This window comes from Nematostella vectensis, chromosome 9 (genome assembly GCF_932526225.1).
Source record: "Nematostella vectensis chromosome 9, jaNemVect1.1, whole genome shotgun sequence".
NCBI lineage: Eukaryota > Metazoa > Cnidaria > Anthozoa > Actiniaria > Edwardsiidae > Nematostella > Nematostella vectensis.
This window is the reverse complement of record NC_064042.1, coordinates 7,788,830-7,806,526: the sequence shown is the minus strand read 5'-3', so window position 1 is coordinate 7,806,526 and position 17,697 is coordinate 7,788,830. Positions and strand designations below refer to the sequence as shown.

Sequence of the window (17,697 nt, the reverse complement as noted above, 5' to 3'; positions counted from 1 at the left end):
CGTTCCCAGTCTCAAGAAGTTCTCTCGGTCAAGAGGCCATAAGCAGAAAAAAAAGCGTTAGCGTAGCGTTGTGTTATGGAGTACAAACGTCGCGATCAAAGTAGAAGTCCTCAGTACAATGGACAGAGGCGATCACATCGACGATCTAGATCTAGATCTTCATCTCGGGAACGATCTCCTCGCCATGACCGTCACACACAACATGCCTATAGGTAAAGCTAGAAGAGTACTTAGCCTTTCTTCATCTTCGTTTGGTTTACTATTACAATCAAAGTATGTTAATGTAGGTTATCTTTATTCATTGTCATATGCTTGATTTTGTGTTCTAGTAAAGACCACAAGAGACAAAGTACACCAGAAAGAAAGATGGAGCGGTTAGTAGACGTTTTGTTTTTAGTGTTTTTTTCATGCATGCCACAGGCAGCCCGCCAATCACCGTGATCGTGCTTTATGTGTACCCATATTGATGATGTAGTAGCCTGCGTAGCAAGCGTTTCTATGTGTTTTTAGGGTGAAAAAATAAGAAGAGAAAAAGTTTTTGACGATTTGACCATTTGACTACGAAACAATGTGCTCTCCCCATTTTTCATGCATTCATGGATGCATGATAAAAATGGCTTAAGAGAAGTAGAGTAAGTCCCTGGCCAAAACGAGGACACGTTGCCAGAAACATTGGAGAAACATGTTTACTAAATGTAAGGATGGCAAAATGGTCATGAAACATTGGGAAACATGTTTACTAAATGTAAGGATGGCAAAATGGTCACGAAACATTGGGAAACATGTTTACTAAATGTAAGGATGGCAAAATGGTCACGAAACATTGGGAAACATGTTTACTAAATGTAAGGATGGCAAAATGGTCACGAAACATTGGGAAACATGTTTACTAAATGTAAGGATGGCAAAATGGTCACGAAACATTGGAGAAACATGTTTACTAAATGTAAGGATGGCAAAATGGTCACGAAACATTGGGAAACATGTTTACTAAATGTAAGGATGGCAAAATGGTCACGAAACATTGGGAAACATGTTTACTAAATGTAAGGATGGCAAAATGGTCACGAAACATTGGGAAACATGTTTACTAAATGTAAGGATGGCAAAATGGTCACGAAACATTGGGAAACATGTTTACTAAATGTAAGGATGGCAAAATGGTCACGAAACATTGGAGAAACATGTTTACTAAATGTAAGGATGGCAAAATGGTCACAGAACATTGAGAAACATGTTTACTAAATGTAAGGATGGCAAAATGGTCACAGAACATTGAGAAACATTTTATTAAATGTAAGGATGGCAAAATGGTCACGAAACATTGGAAAACATGTTTCCACACGTTTGGAAACATGAAATGTTTATAGCTTGCTGTGGAAACTTTTTTTGTGTCCTGGACACAAAATTTGTGGTATGCAACACTGTTTCTGTTTTGGCCAAACTGGGAAACATTGTGGAAACATGCAACATGTGTCCTCATTTTGCAAGGGCCTAAGAATCAAAATTAATCAATATTTATAATCTTGAGAAGTAACAATAAGAAAGTCTGAGTTAATGGGAAAAAATGGCCAATGGGAATATAGATTGTTAAGATAAATGCAGAGGGTGAGTTGATTGGGTTTTTTAGTTCAAGTTGACAGGGTGAAAAAAAAATTGAAATTAGCACATCTAAGGGAATGCGACTCATTTTTTGGGAATGAAGGGTTTTCTACTACTTTTGATACATTGAGGCTGCTTTTGTCAACGTTTCCTTCTGCTCTCTTTACTACATTAAAGGCGCCGTGAAATGAGGGAAGAAATATGTGCTGATGGTGTCCCAGGAATCTGGGCCACCTCCCCAAGAATCCCCACAGACTCGTGAGTATTTAGTGAAATACTTGGAAGTGAGGGACTATGTGTATGTTACTTACATTCAGCTAGTCTTTAATACATTCTTCTTTGCAAGCTGAGTGTATGTCTAAGCACAGCGCATCGCTGATCTCAAAGTCTGCCTACTTCAATTGACATAATTATATTGCATTGTATATGATTGTGAAACTAACAGAAGGATATTCTTCAGATCTGAAGATGAGATACAGAGTAATCCCTCCAGGAAACACACAGGTATTTCAGATGAAAGTGCAAAAACTGTAGCTCTAGCCAATATTAAACTGTGATATCCAATGTTCATAGCTGTCAAGCTTGCTTTAGGAAAAATCTTGAGAAAATACAGTGAATGTATCAAAAGTACCAAGATAGCTGATGTAGGAGAATACAGTTAATGCATGATTTTCAAGAAAATAAGGCTTGAAAAAAGATGCAAAATCTTGAGACTTCTGCCTACTGCGGGAGAGTTGACAGTTATGAATATTAGTCCTACACTAGCATGCAATGCAGGCGTTTACCCGGTGATTTTATAGCCGCCATCTTGGATTTTGAGCAAGATGAAAAACAGGGGGAGAGGGAGGGGGAGGGAGAGGGGGGGAAGGAGGGAGAAGAAACGCCTGCTATAGATTTGATGCCCTCCATAAGTCGCAGCCCATTGACCACAATGTTTCCGGTTTACATGTAGTAATCGCAAGGGCAACGTTACTTTATTGTCTTTCCTGTAAGAATAAGACATGGTTAATATTAGCTTTTAGCTTAACTATTATACAATTATTTAACAAGAAACCTTATTTATCAATGAGATTTCATGTTGAGCCTACAAGCCACATCAAGATTTCCTATTTTGAATCACCTATTACACACACACTTTTATTTGACGAATGATTAAGCATTAGAGTTTCCCATCCAAGTTGAAACAGTGTGTGATTCATCATCTACATTGCCTTCTAAACGTTGATGTAGTTGACTGCATCATTTATTGCATCTAGGAAGTCTTTGCAGAGGACTTGTTCTTGTTCTGAAATATATAAAGTTCAGCAGGTTTTCAATGATCTCATAAATCTCATAAAAACTCATGAGGTTTATGAGTCACTTCAATTTCACAATTAAAAAAAATGCAAATATAAGGTGACGGGAAAATAAAGTGTTGCAAATTGGCATGCACTGACTTTGGTTAAAATACTAACATCAAATAAACATTACTTTTGCTTTTGATGATTATAACACTTTTCAATCCCACATTTTTGCTTGATTTTATGGTCTCCAAATTGCAAAATCAGCTAAGTCTGATGATATGTTTGTATACTTAGACCTCTTGATCAATAAGTAGTTAATCACTTACCTTTTTTAAAAATAGATGATGATACTGACAGTAGCAGTGGCAGTGAAACAGAAGATGAAAGAAAACGGAGAAAACACAAACACTCAAGCAAAAAAAGCAAAAAGAAGAAAAGTGCCAGGAGTAGCAGATCTAGTTCAAAGAAAAGGTTTGTTTTTGTGGAGGTACATTTGGCACCTGGGGGAGAGACTTTTTGAGTTGCTAAAGAGGTTCTGTAAACATGCAACAGGAGCCAACCAAGTTAAAATTACGGAGAGAGAGGGGCTCATGTTGTAAAAGTTAGAAAATACTAATTTATACTGTAGTTATCATTTTGTGTTATTACTATACATGACAAAATTACATGATTCTGGCTTAGAGCAGTGATATTTTCAGGTAATTTATTTCGAAAAAAGGCCAATCAATGAATCAATGTATGTTTATTAAATCTTGTTGCATGCTATGCCTGAATTGTAGGTCATCAGCAACATTTATACAAAACAAAAAATAAACAAGACTTATATGTCTTTTACGTTATTCAGTGCAGTATTACAACGGCTCTTGGAATTTGAGCCTTAGAAAAACTCATTCATGGAAATTATTCAAAAATTGCACTTGAAAACATAATATGAATAGATGAAAAAGCATCAAGTCTTCTATATTTTGATGTTTATCTTGCAAAACTTGTATTTAGATTTATAACACCAGCTAATATGTCAGGCTGTTGACCAATCCAAGTATAATACTTTGTTCTTTGTCATCCCACCAGCAAGAAACAAAAGAAAAGGAAAAAGAAACGTAAATCCAGTGAAAGGGACCAGCAATCTTCAGGTATCTCACCTACGTACTGTAGGTTAAGTAAGAATTATTGTATCTCACATAGGGCAAGTTACATACTGTACATTAGGTATTTCACCTACATTAGGCCATCAAGTGGCTAACAGGTATTTTTTCTAACCTAATGTTTGCCACTTAATGGCCTACTTTATTGAGTCAAATTTCTGTCACATCCCATGCTTATACTAAGCTCTAATGATGGTGCTGTTTTAGGAATCTTTAGATCTTTGGGTTCTAATGCGTATTATTATTATTGTTGTTATTGTTATTATCTTTGATAAGCTTTTATTTCTTGTGGCATTCTAGATGAAGATGTTGAGTGGCTAGAAAAGAGGGTGGAAAAGCAAACAGCTGGTAAGATCATCCCGCTTCCGTTAAAAAGACCTCATGATACAATACTTAATGATAGTTACTTTATGACTTGAAGTATAATAAAACTCCTTATTATACATTGTGCTAACTATGTCAATTCTGATTGACTAAGAGCGCACACATTATTTTGAGAATCGCAAAATCTGATGTTCCATGCACGCAATGCATCCTGGGCCTAGGGTGTGATTCGATTACGAAAAGTGGCGGCCTGCAAATCGGGAATAAATTTTGTTTTCGAGAAAGTGTGTTTTCCAATCAATGTATAATAAAACAATTATGGAATTCGGTTTTAGTGATATCTGGAATAAACATGTCCCGCCAAGTGACACCAGTCTCGGCTTTCGGCCTTGCCTGATTCCGTTTGTCTCATCCAATAATCCTTTAATATTATCATGACTAAGCCAAGTATCTTCTGCCTGCCTGACCTCTTGTTTCCGTTGCAATGACTTATTTAACTTTTTGCCACTGATAGCTGTAAATATTTGCAATGTTTCAATCACAGCCACAGAGAGCAGAAAAAAGGAGCAAGATGATGATGCTGTTGTCGGCCCCATGCCCTTCATGGCAGATGGCGCCACAGCAGAAATGAGAGAGTGAGTAAAATACCTCTTTGTTGTATTGTGTGCTTTTTAAAATTGAATATGTATATGCGAAGCGTGGAAGGCCTCTCGGCAGTCTCTCGCACCAATAAGAGACTGTGGAAGGCTGGCTATTCAACAGTCTAAAGACACGGGATGCTGTAGTGTCAGTGCTGGGTAATGCCTAGTGCACACTAGCAACATAACGACATAACGACATAACGACATGGGCGCACGCACTATGTTTATGCAACATGTTTTTTTTCTCTCATGTCGTTATGTCCATGTCGTTATGTGTCCATGTCGTTATGTGTCCATGTCGTTATGTCGAAGATAAGAGTGCGCGCGCCCATGTCGTTATGTCTATATGTCGCTAGTGTGCACCAGGCATAAGTAATGAGAACACGAGTAAGCTTTGTATGTTCAGCCAATGGCAGGGCAGAGCTCATGTTTTGTAGAAGTTTAAAAGCACTAAGGCCTGATGCACACTGGCGATATAACGACATAACAACATAAGAATTTGACATAATGGCATAAGGGAAAAAACATGTTTTTTCTTTTATGTCGTTATCTCCACGTTATTATGTCGACGTTATTGCTATAAGTCGCACCCTTCACACTTGAAAATAAGGACATAAGAATGCGCGCGCCTATCTTGTTATGTAATTATATTGCCAGTGTGCATCAGGCTTAACGAGACAGTGCGTTTACGTAAACCATATACTCAAGAGTCAGGTTGATGAAAAATAACTTTGTATTTTGTTAACACTGGATTTTAAGAAATTGAATACGCTGCGCGTCTTGGCGAATATCTAATACCTTTGAAGTTAACATCAAAAACATTTATATTACTGTCGAATCCGTTGTATCGCGAGCCGCGTTTTACACGATTTGTTTTGGTTTTCTGTTCCGTCAGTAAAACCTTTCTGAGCCAATCACAGTCTCGCTTTGTGCACTTCCCTGTCTATCCTCTGGACGAAAACCAGACAGTGTCGCGACAGAAAGCCAGGCAACTGCACTAGGCGAGAGATGGCAAGAATCTGATTGGCTTAGAATAATTTGTATATTTAATTTATATATGGAATAATAATAAACAGAAAATCCCAAAAGACAAAGTAAATCGATGTTTTGAAAATGCGGCGTTGCGATACAACGGATTCGACAGGAAATCATTCCTTCTTATTGGTCGCAGTTTTGGAGGAGCCTTGCTACCCGGTGAAGGAGAGGCCATGGCAGAGTATGTGAAGGCAGGCAAGCGTATCCCCAGGCGTGGAGAGATTGGATTAACGAGTGATGAGATCGCTACATTTGAAGACCAAGGATATGTAATGAGTGGTAGCAGGTAACCAATGACGGCTTTACGCACCAATAATACCGCTTGCGATGCAAATAAGGGAAAGACCAGTAGAATAGTTATGGGAGGGCTAGCGTTTTTTTTTTTTCTGCTTGAAATTTTTTCTTGGGGTAAGATCGCCACACACGATTATTTTTTCTTGCGCGAATTGTTGTTGTTGTTGTTGTTTTTGCTTTTTGCAGTCGATTACTCAGACCCTAATGAACGTTGCGAAATACCATATAATACATGGTTTGCGACAAGTAGCTAAATGAAATAAGTTTATGCTCCACCTTTCACTCACATTGAATACAGGGCTATGGTCATAATCTCATACGAACAGATGGTATAACGGAACGGACTAAATGTTGGATTATCAAAATTAAAATATTCGCCTAGTAAAATAAGTCGCCCAATGACAGGTAATCCGGAATCCATGGAAAAATGAGACTGGAATCCGGACTCCATGCTACTGGAATCCGGAATCCACACACTAGGATCAGGAATCCAAGACTTAAGCTGGAATCAGGAATACAAGAATACTGGAAAACAAAAATGGAATCCGGAATCCACGGAAAAAAACCCACATGGAATCAGGAATCCACACACTAGGATCTGGAATCCAGAACCCTATTGGAGAACCTGTCATGGGCGAAATAAGCTTCAGGTTTATTTTTCTAACAACGCGTCTTCATATTTTCTTTCAAGGCATCGAAGAATGGAAGCTGTGCGACTGAGAAAGGAGAACCAGATATACAGTGCAGACGAGAAGTAAGTTCTGATTTCCGTTATGTCGTTGGACAATATAACCATCTTCATATGCTAAAAAAATCAAATACAAAACCTTTTTTTTTATGTGTCTATGTATTTGGCTTGTGTTAGCTGATAGTATATCCCACCCCTTTTCTCACGTGCAACAAAGTAAGCTAATGAGTCTTTTTTTTTTTCCTTTTTTAGACGGGCATTAGCTATGTTCAACTATGAAGAGCGCTCGAAGAGAGAAAACAAAATCTTGTCCGACTTTCGTGAACTTATTCATCAAAAGACGAAGAGTAAAAACTAACAAAGCCAGAACCCAAGAGTATAGGCGAGAAAATACGCCAGTTTGGGTTATTTGTCAGCATTCAACTTTGGCAAACATGACAAGGGATAAAGAGCATAGCTTGCCCAACTATCGTCAGATAAGTGGTTGTGATAAAAGACGCTTGCAGGGGATTTGCTTGAATAAGTCAATATGCGACTTTTAGGGTGATAAACTTGTGCACGCTTCAGTTTTGGCGGGAAAATAACAACAAAAAGCAACTTATTCAGCGCTTAGGAAACAACCAGTAAGTTTCTATCTCACAGAAAAAGGATTTATTTTAATTGAATGATTTTTTCGATGCTTTCTGACGTTCATTTCGTGTATTTCTTTTTTAGCATGAGTTTACTGAACACAAAAAGTCACGTGATTTCTTAGACGGGTAGAAAACGGCTAAATTGGAATTGTTAGCTATAAGTGTCCCTTAGGTGAACTCATCCAAATTATTTACATATACTCATGTCCAGTTTTCTGACAAAAAATATTTATATGCCGTGCTCATTAAAGGGTTATTTCCCAAAATAAAATCTACAGTGGACTAACTCCGATACATGAAAAGGCTGCCCCGCATATAGGAAACAATACGAATAAAAAATAGAGGTAGAATTCATACTCCCCGCTAACTCAAATTTGTTTTCGTCTCCTCTTTTTCTTCGAGAAGGTGTTTTGCTGTATATACCAATTTCATTAAGGTTGCACCCGGATAATGTGTGTATCGTAACCCGCAGTGATTTATGGGTATCAAATAAATAAGCAAATAAGCGTAAATAAAATACAAAAACAGGTTTCACAAGCTGATAGAATTCTAGTTTATGTTGGTTAGTTTATGAGCATTAACACGGCTTTAAGATACAAGGATTCGGATTCATCCGTTTATACCCTACCCATGAAGCACCGCGGGTTACGGCTGATTTCTCGAGAGCAACCTTATTTGAAATAGGTCCCGGCAAGTTATAAAAATACTGGAAAAAAGGGGAATCTACAAAAGTTTCGGCTACCGATAATTCTCAGATTCATTAAGTAAGCCACAATTACTGCATATATTATATTTATTTTATTGCAAGTAGACTGTAATATCGAGTAATAACATTTGTAACATACATATATAGTGATAAAACGTGATCTTTGGGATACCAACTGTTAATAGCCATTCGTATCTATGAATATTTTCGTAGTACGCTGCTAACCGTTTCACAGGCCCGTACCCAGGGGGGGTGCGGGGGGTGCTATCTCACCTGCCCACAACGGCCGAAAGTCCACTTTTGGTTCTCAATAGACGTGCTATTTGTAGACAAAACTATAAAGTATAAGCTAGATCACTCTGGTATCTCGCCAAATCCGACACGTGGAGATACTGAAAAGGCATAAATTTTCGGAGGTGGTTAGATTTTTATTAGAAAACCCCCACCCCCCCCCCCCCCCGAAGAAAAATCCTGGGTACGGGCCTGTTTCACAAATAACAGTTTTACAACCACACACTTTCAAAATGATGACCATGGAGGCGTCTCGAGGAAGTCGGGCTTCAAGGGTCGGGACTACCTAACTTTAAAGCATTAACAACACAGAACGCCGAATACCTGGGTTGCGTGCGCGCCCACTTTTGCCTTATCTTGGAATGAAAGTAAGGTACTAACTCTAAATTCATCGTTACGAATAACATAATTTCAATTATTCCTTCTATGAAAAAAAAAATGGTGGCCGTGCGATGTGTTTGGTGTTCTACGTTGTTCCTTTAGGCTCGCCGAGGAGTATTTAGTGCAATAGCTTCATTGAATGTATTACATGTCCCAAACTTTCTTCAATATCTTTTCCGTTTATTCTTCTTTTTAAATAAATCGATTGATTTTTCCCAAAATGATAAGCGTTTGACATCATAACATATAAAAAGTTTGCATTCAAACAAGTGAGCATCTTATGGGAATCAACGCTTTCGCGATATGATGTGTTGGCGCGCGCGCGATAAGTTTTTGAGGGAATATTTTGGCGCGCTTTTTCAACGCATGCGCCCTTGATGACTCGGTCGAGTTTACTAGGGGTTAGCACATCACAATCATCACAACCCAGTAAGGTAACTAACTCCTTGATATCCGGAAACCCATAAAAATTGCCTTCAAATGTTGAATTCACATAAGGCGTTCCCGTACGCTTATCGAATTCTGATAGAAAAGCCTTTTTAATGGTTTCCCGGCATTCATTGACATCACCCGTTCCAACAATCGTGTTGAATTTAGTTCCTATAAGTAAGCGCTTTGTTAATCCTTTAGGACCGCATGGATTTAAAAGCTCTGTCATTCTATTGGGTAAGGCTTTTAAATAAGTTATCAAATTTTCATTTCCTGGGCTATTAAGAAACGCCACAGATAACACAGCATGCGGGACACTTCTTATAGTAAAAAAATACCCAACTTGAGAATTTATCATTGATTGCTCGAAGGCAATTTCTGATTTAAGATTCCCTTCCAGACTAACGATTCCCGCTGTCTTTGTTCCTACCTTTCCAAAATTCCCGAGCAAAAAATTCAAAGCTAGCCACTTAAAGGTAGGAGAAGAATAACTTTTTTGCAACACAACTGCCTTTGAACTGTATAAAAATGGCAAAGTTTTACTTGCAAATAATTTCGCCATCTTGCCCAAAGACCGATACCAAAATAAAGGCTGCTCATCCTTTAGTTTAGCCGGCAGACGGAAAAATATTGGCGTTTTAGCTTGCTTACTCTTGGGTATAACTTTTTCTGCAGCTCTTGCTAAAGTCAAGATGTACTTAGAGATAAGAGTGTCCTTAGCTCCATAAAGCTTGTCTGCTGAGTAAAGCATTTCGCTTGGTGATGTCTTCAGTTTCGTTATGTCCGATGGTTTGAGCTCAGAGCCTTTCTTCAGTTCGAACTTATAAACACTAACTTTGAATGTCATGTGATCACCCGGCGTAATCATCACTCCGTACTCGATGCAAGGAGCTTCACATGGTAAAATGGTACCTGAAAGCGGGAAGAAATACTGTAAACAAAAGCGGGGAGTGGAAAATATCGAGATCTAAAAAACGTCAGATAGAAGCATTTTGTTCGTAGATAGAAACAGCCTTTTCTACAAAAAGAATCTCCGCCCAGTAGAGAGGCCCACCGAAAGTAAACCAGTATTCACATAGAAGATATGATATATAAGATATATAAATAACGAGCAGACAGAAAAATCCATACAAAGAGAAAGATCCCTTTATCCATACCCACAGAATGATCCGTACCAATAGAAAATCCATACCAATAGAAAGATCCTTACCAATAGAAAGATCCTTACCAATAGAAAGATCCTTACCAATAGAAAGATCCATACCAACAGAAAGATCCATACCAACAGAAAGATCCTTACCAATAGAAAGATCCTTACCAACAAAAAGATCCATATTAATAGAAAGATCCATACCAACAGAAAGATCCATACCGACAGAAAGATCCATACAAACAGAAAGATCCATACCAACAGAAAGATCCTTACCAATAGAAAGATCCTTACCAACAAAAAGATCTATATTAATAGAAAGATCCATACCAACAGAAAGATCCTTACCGACAGAAAGATCCTTACCAACAGAAAGATCCTTACCAACAAAAAGATCCATATTAATAGAAAGATCCATACCAACAGAAAGATCCTTACCGACAGAAAGATCCTTACCAACAGAAAGATCCATATTAATAGAAAGATCCATACCAACAGAAAGATCCTTACCAATAGAAAGATCCTTACCAACAAAAAGATCTATATTAATAGAAAGATCCATACCAGCAGAAAGATCCTTACCGACAGAAAGATCCTTACCAACAGAAAGATCCTTACCAACAAAAAGATCCATATTAATAGAAAGATCCATACCAACAGAAAGATCCTTACCGACAGAAAGATCCTCACCGACAAAAAGATCTGTATTAATAGAAAGATCCATACCAACAGAAAGATCCTTACCGACAGAAAGATCCTCACCGACAGAAAGATCCTTACCAACAAAAAGATCCATATTAATAGAAAGATCCATACCAACAGAAAGATCCTTACCGACAGAAAGATCCTTACCAACAGAAAGATCCTTACCAACAAAAAGATCCATATTAATAGAAAGATCCATACCAACAGAAAGATCCTCACCGACAAAAAGATCTGTATTAATAGAAAGATCCATACCAACAGAAAGATCCTTACCGACAGAAAGATCCTCACCGACAGAAAGATCCTTACAAACAAAAAATCCATATTAATAGAAAGATCCATACCAACAGAAAGATCCTTACCGACAGAAAGATCCTCACCGACAGAAAGATCCTTACCGTCAGAAAAATCCTTACGGAGAGAAAGATCCATACCAACAGAAAGATCCTTATCAACAGAAAGATCCTCATTAATAGAAAGATCCTTACCAACAGAAAGATCCATACCAACAAAAAGATCCATACCGACAGAAAGATCCATACCAACAGAAAGATTCTTACCGACAAAAAGATCCTTACAACAGAAAGATCCTTACAAACAGAAAGATCTATACCAACAAATACCAACAAAAAGATCCATACCAACAGAAAGATCCTTACCAACAAAAAGAACCTCTACCAACTGAAAGATCCACACGAACAGAAAGATCCATACAAATAGAAAGATCCTTATCCAAAGAAAGATCCATACAAACAAAAAGATCCAAACAAGCAGAAAGATCCAAAAAGCAGAAAGATTCAAACAAGCAGAAAGATCCATACCAACAGAAAGATCCTTACCAACAGAAAGATCCATACCAACAGAAAGATCCATACCGACAGAAAGATCTATACCAACAGAAGATCCTTACCAACAGAAAGAACCTTACAAACTGAAAGATCCATACCAACAGAAAGATCCATACAAATAGAAAGATCCTTATCAACAGAAAGATCCATACAAATAGAAAGATCCTTATCCAAAGAAAGATCCATACAAACAAAAAGATCCAAAAAGCAGAAAGATCCAAACCAACAGAAAGATCCATAACAACAGAAAGATCCTTACTAACAGAAAGATCCATACCAACAGAAAGATTCTTACCGACAGAAAGATCCATACCAACAGAAAGATCCTTGCCAACAGAAAGATCCTTACCGACAGAAAGATCCTTACCGACAGAAAGATCCATACCAACAGAAAGATCCATACAAACAGAAAGATCCCTACCAACAGAAAGATTCATACCAATAGAAAGATCCATATTAACAGAAAGATCCTTACCAATAGAAAGATCCATACCAAAAGAAAGATACATACCAACAGAAAGGTCCTTACCAACAGAAAGATTCATACCAACAGAAAGATCCATAACGACAGAAAGATCCTTACCGACAGAAAGATCCATAACGACAGAAAGTTCCATGCCAACAGAAAGATCCATACCAACAGAAAGATCCATACCAACAGAAAGAACCTTACAAACTGAAAGATCCATACCAACAGAAAGGTCCATACAAATAGAAAGATCCTTATCAACAGAAAGATCCATACAAATAGAAAGATCCTTATCCAAAGAAAGATCCATACAAACAAAAAGATCCAAAAAGCAGAAAGATCCAAACAAGCAGAAAGATCCTTACCGACAGAAAGATACATACCAACAGAAAGATCCATATACCAACAGAACCTTTCATAATAAGTTCGTTGAAACTTATTCTTGATATCCGAAAAAAGAAACATTTTGAAACACCGTTCTACCTTGGTATCCGAGTGTTGCGCTGTAGGCAGGGCTTATAACGCAGATACTAAAGATCAAGGCAAAAATATCGTAATAAGTCCTCATTGTTCTTCGCTTTTCTGAAATATAAATAGAAATAAATTAATAAATTCTTTCACCATTTTCTAGAAGGCTTCTAAACTTTTGACAAGGACTGAAAATATATAATAAATCGGGAAGACATTTGTGGAATTTTCGCTTTCAAGATGTGAATAGGCGCAGGAATTATTCCCGCGTCTATTATTTTCTCCCTGTTTACGTGTTGTTTTGTAATTAAGTAGGATCTGATTACGCGTGTTACGTTAAACACTACAGGAAGGGGGGGGGAGGGGGAATTAGCCAAGAGAAGGGGAATTATTTCTTTTCGTAGAAATTCGTAAAGATTTGCGTCAATTTTAGACCAGTTTCTAATACGGTTTCTAGTCGCTATTATTAGCATACAGTACTAGAGCGAAGTAGGATAAAAAAATCCGTCTTGACTGACACGAGCAATCGAAAGTCTCGAATTGGCTTAACTTGATTTTTGAGCGTTTGGAACAAAAGGCGTTTTTGAACAGTAAAACTGGAACATGTACGAACTCGACTTTCGTTCTCTTTTGTCCCGGTTTGAACTATTCTTTCGAATATGGCGTATTGTTTTCTCTCTTTGTGCGTGTGCCTTATCTAACATTAAGAACAGCTACGCAGGAGACTAATAAATACACAGTTTAGTGGCGTTCATCCCCAAATCTCTGATTCCTACCTTGAATAATAGCCCCTAATTAACCAGAATTCAATAAACACAAATATGCGAACCAATAAATTTCGCGAATCGGCAGTAAACCGTTAAAAGCAAATACATAGGAAAATTAACCAGGCATATCAGAAATAGTACTGTATTTCAAGCATTTGTTTAAAAAGCACTCTTAACCCTTGACAGCAGAACTGAACAGCCTCTTCACACTGTGTAACACACAAATCAACAGACAACACAAACGACCCAAAAATTCTGGCGATCTCGACAATATAAAAAGAGTCTCTTATTTACCTGCGTCAGTGTTTCACCAGCGTCCGAGAGATTTGTTTAAATATAGCACAATGAGTGAGGTTGCATTTTTACCTGCTGCAGCTTGCTTGTGTTTCCTTTACAGACCGAGGTGTTCTCCTCATTACGTTTTCAAGCAATGTCATGCATCAGTCAGATATTGTGTCGTAGCAGGTCCGAAATATGATGATATTATATGTTATTGACTCGACAGAGCTATATCAGGCCTCGAAATATTGGGGGGACACGATACAAGAACATTAAGAAATTTTTTATTGGGACAAACCCACTCCACCTCTGGTCATTTACTTTTAACTTTGGAAAAAAAATTGGTTTCGGAACACGCCCCTAGTGCCACACCTCCTGCCCTTGCCATGTCTGACAACAATGGTTAACCTGCTTGGACGTGTTAATACTAGAATGATGGTTAGGAAACTTTGAAGGAAAAACATCGGAAGTGGAAAAAGATTTGTCTAGATGTTCTAGATGATGCTTTCTATTTCTTGTTATTACAGCGCAACCAATAAAACCGAGAACACCTAAGATATGTTTGGAATATTTTTTGTCCTCTGACAAGTCAAACGCGAGAAGTCATTAAGACTTGTTGAGACCTGTTTTTTTACGTTTACTTTTTACTTAAAGTTGTTTGCACCATAATAGATATGATCAAGAAGACTTTTTTATATTATGAATATCCACATCCTTTAAAAGGGACCGTCTCAAAAAACTTGGTCCAAAATTCAAAGAATCATTTTTTCGCTTGATATAGTATACTGTAAAAAGTAGGAGACATATCAGATCAATAGTTTTCGCATGAGACGAGGAAAGGTATTTCGTCGAATAAATTTGCGATTTTTCAATATTCTCGGGTATTTTTCGAATTTCTTTTTCTGTTTTTTTTTTTTTTTTTAATATCTTTCATTTTTTTTCCTTCTTTTAAAAGCCCCTTAACATGTCAAGACATGGCTACAATCCGGTACAAAAACAATTGGACGATGGAACAATTTCTATGCAGTTGCGAGACAAAAAGTTTCTTCGACATAAAAATATCATATTTGTAATTTACCCTGATTGTAGTATCTCCAATGGCATGTGGATTTGTTGGGACAATATTTCCACTTTTGCGCTCGGATGCACAGAACTGATTTATTATGATGGCAAGGCAAGTGCCCCTCACGGGTGTTTGGCACCTCATGGCACGAACTTAGCTAGTGCATGAGAAATATCGTGCAAGTGTTACATCTTCTGGTATTACTTCATATGCTTCATCGTTAAGTATTGATCAGTGAAAAGTGAAAGCAAAACTACTATCTAATGATTATAAATTTTAACATGACAGGCCCGTAGCCACCCGGCTTGAAGGTCCGCTCAGAACAAACAAAAATATATAACGTTTGGCTGGAGATGTACCGTGCACATCAATATATCATTAAAAAGACTATAAAAATATTTTTATAATAATTATCTTTATTATTATCTATATATGTTCAAAAGCACCATATTAATAACATTTCAAATACAAGATTGATTACCTAATGTAATAAGGCGAGGAGATGGGTACACCGGACAAACCACCCCGCTCAAAATCCTGGCTACGGGCCCTGCATGAAAAGGACCCTCATGACGGTGAATAAATGTGCTAAAATGAAACAGAAAGATATTGAAAATGACAAGAAAAGGGCCCTTATGACGATGAATAAATGTGCTAAAATTAAACAGAAAGATATTGACAATGACATGAAAAGGGCCCTCGTGACGATGAATAAATGTGCTAAAATTAAACAGAAAGATATTGAAAATGACAAAAAAGGGCCCTTATGACGATGAATAAATGTGCTAAAATTGAACAGAAAGATATTGAAAATGACAAGAAAAGGGAACATATGACGATGAATAAATGTGCTAAAATTAAACAGAAAGATATTGAAAATGACATGAAAAGGGCCCTTATGACGATGAATAAATGTGCTAAAATTAAACAGAAAGATATTGAAAATGACAAGAAAAGGGCCAAAAAGACGTTGAATAAATGTGCTAAAATTAAACAGAAAGATATTGAAAATGACAAGAAAAGGGCCCTTGTGACGATGAATAAATGTGCTAAAATTAAAGAGAAAGATATTGAAAATGACAAGAAAAGGGCCCTTGTGACGATGAATAGATGTGCTAAAATTAAACAGAAAAATATTGAAAATGACAAAAAAGGGCCCTTGTGACGATGAATAAATGTGCTAAAATTAAACAGAAAGATATTGAAAATGACAAGAAAAGGGCCCTTGTGACGATGAAAAAAGGTGCTAAAATTAAACAGAAAGATATTGAAAATGACAAGAAAAGGGCCAAAATGACGATGAATAAATGTGCTAAAATTAAACAGAAAGATATTGAAAATGACAAGAAAAGGGCCCTCATGACGATGAATAAATGTGCTAAAATTTAACAGAAAAATATTGAAAATGACAAAAAAGGGCCCTTGTGACGATGAATAAATGTGCTAAAATTAAACAGAAGATATTGAAAATGACAAGAAAAGGGCCCTCATGACGATGAATAAATGTGCTAAAATTAAACAGAAAAATATTGAAAATGACAAGAAAAGGGCCCTTGTGACGATGAATAAATGTGCTAAAATTAAACAGAAAGATATTGAAAATGACAAGAAAAGGGCCCTCATGACGATGAATAAATGTGCTAAAATTTAACAGAAAAATATTGAAAATGACAAAAAAGGGCCCTTGTGACGATGAATAAATGTGCTAAAATTAAACAGAAGATATTGAAAATGACAAGAAAAGGGCCCTCATGACGATGAATAAATGTGCTAAAATTAAACAGAAAAATATTGAAAATGACAAGAAAAGGGCCCTTGTGACGATGAATAAATGTGCTAAAATTAAACAGAAAGATATTGAAAATGACAAGAAAAGGGCCCTCATGACGATGAATAAATGTGCTAAAATTTAACAGAAAAATATTGAAAATGACAAAAAAGGGCCCTTGTGACGATGAATAAATGTGCTAAAATTAAACAGAAAGATATTAAAAATGACAAGAAAAGGGCCCTTATGACTATGAATAAATGTGCTAAAATTAAACAGAAAGATATTGAAAATTACATGAAAAGGGCCCTTATGACGATGAATAAATGTGCTAAAATTAAACAGAAAGATATTGAAAATGACAAGAAAAGGGCTCTTATGACGATGAATAAATGTGTTAAAATTAAACAGAAAGATATTGAAAATGACATGAAAAGGGCCCTTATGACGATGAATAAATGTGCTAAAATTAAACAGAAAGATATTGAAAATGACAAGAAAAGGGCTCTTATGACGATGAATAAATGTGCTAAAATTAAACAGAAAGATATTGAAAATGACAAGAAAAGGGCCCTCATGACAATGAAAAAATGTGCTAAAATTAAACAGAAAGATATTGAAAATGACATGAAAAGGGCCCTCAAGACGATGAATAAATGTGCTAAAATTAAACAGAAAGATATTGAAAATGACATGAAAAGGGCCCTTATGACGATAAATAAATGTGCT

At 36.8% G+C, this 17,697-nt stretch overlaps 1 protein-coding gene across 1 annotated transcript; it reads left to right on the top strand.

Moving 5' to 3' along the window:
• The first annotated feature begins 4 nt into the window (after positions 1-4).
• LOC5515437 (NKAP-like protein) lies at positions 5-9,243 on the top strand. The gene is made up of 11 exons (XM_001635504.3): positions 5-212; positions 330-374; positions 1,780-1,860; positions 2,063-2,106; positions 3,227-3,356; positions 3,957-4,018; positions 4,331-4,378; positions 4,899-4,989; positions 6,167-6,316; positions 7,016-7,078; positions 7,265-9,243. The coding sequence occupies exons 1-11, from the start codon at positions 76-78 to the stop codon at positions 7,368-7,370; spliced, it is 957 nt and encodes a 318-aa protein (XP_001635554.2). The 5' UTR covers positions 5-75; the 3' UTR covers positions 7,371-9,243.
• Positions 9,244-17,697: the final 8,454 nt, after the last annotated feature.

Bases quoted from the DNA above. Each gene is read 5' to 3' on its own strand.
- LOC5515437 (XM_001635504.3), top strand. From the start codon at position 76: ATGGAGTACAAACGTCGCGATCAAAGTAGAAGTCCTCAGTACAATGGA. The intron at 213-329 runs GTAAAGCTAGAA...TTTGTGTTCTAG, and splicing joins CACACACAACATGCCTATAG to TAAAGACCACAAGAGACAAA. The intron at 2,107-3,226 runs GTATTTCAGATG...TTTTAAAAATAG, and splicing joins TCCCTCCAGGAAACACACAG to ATGATGATACTGACAGTAGC.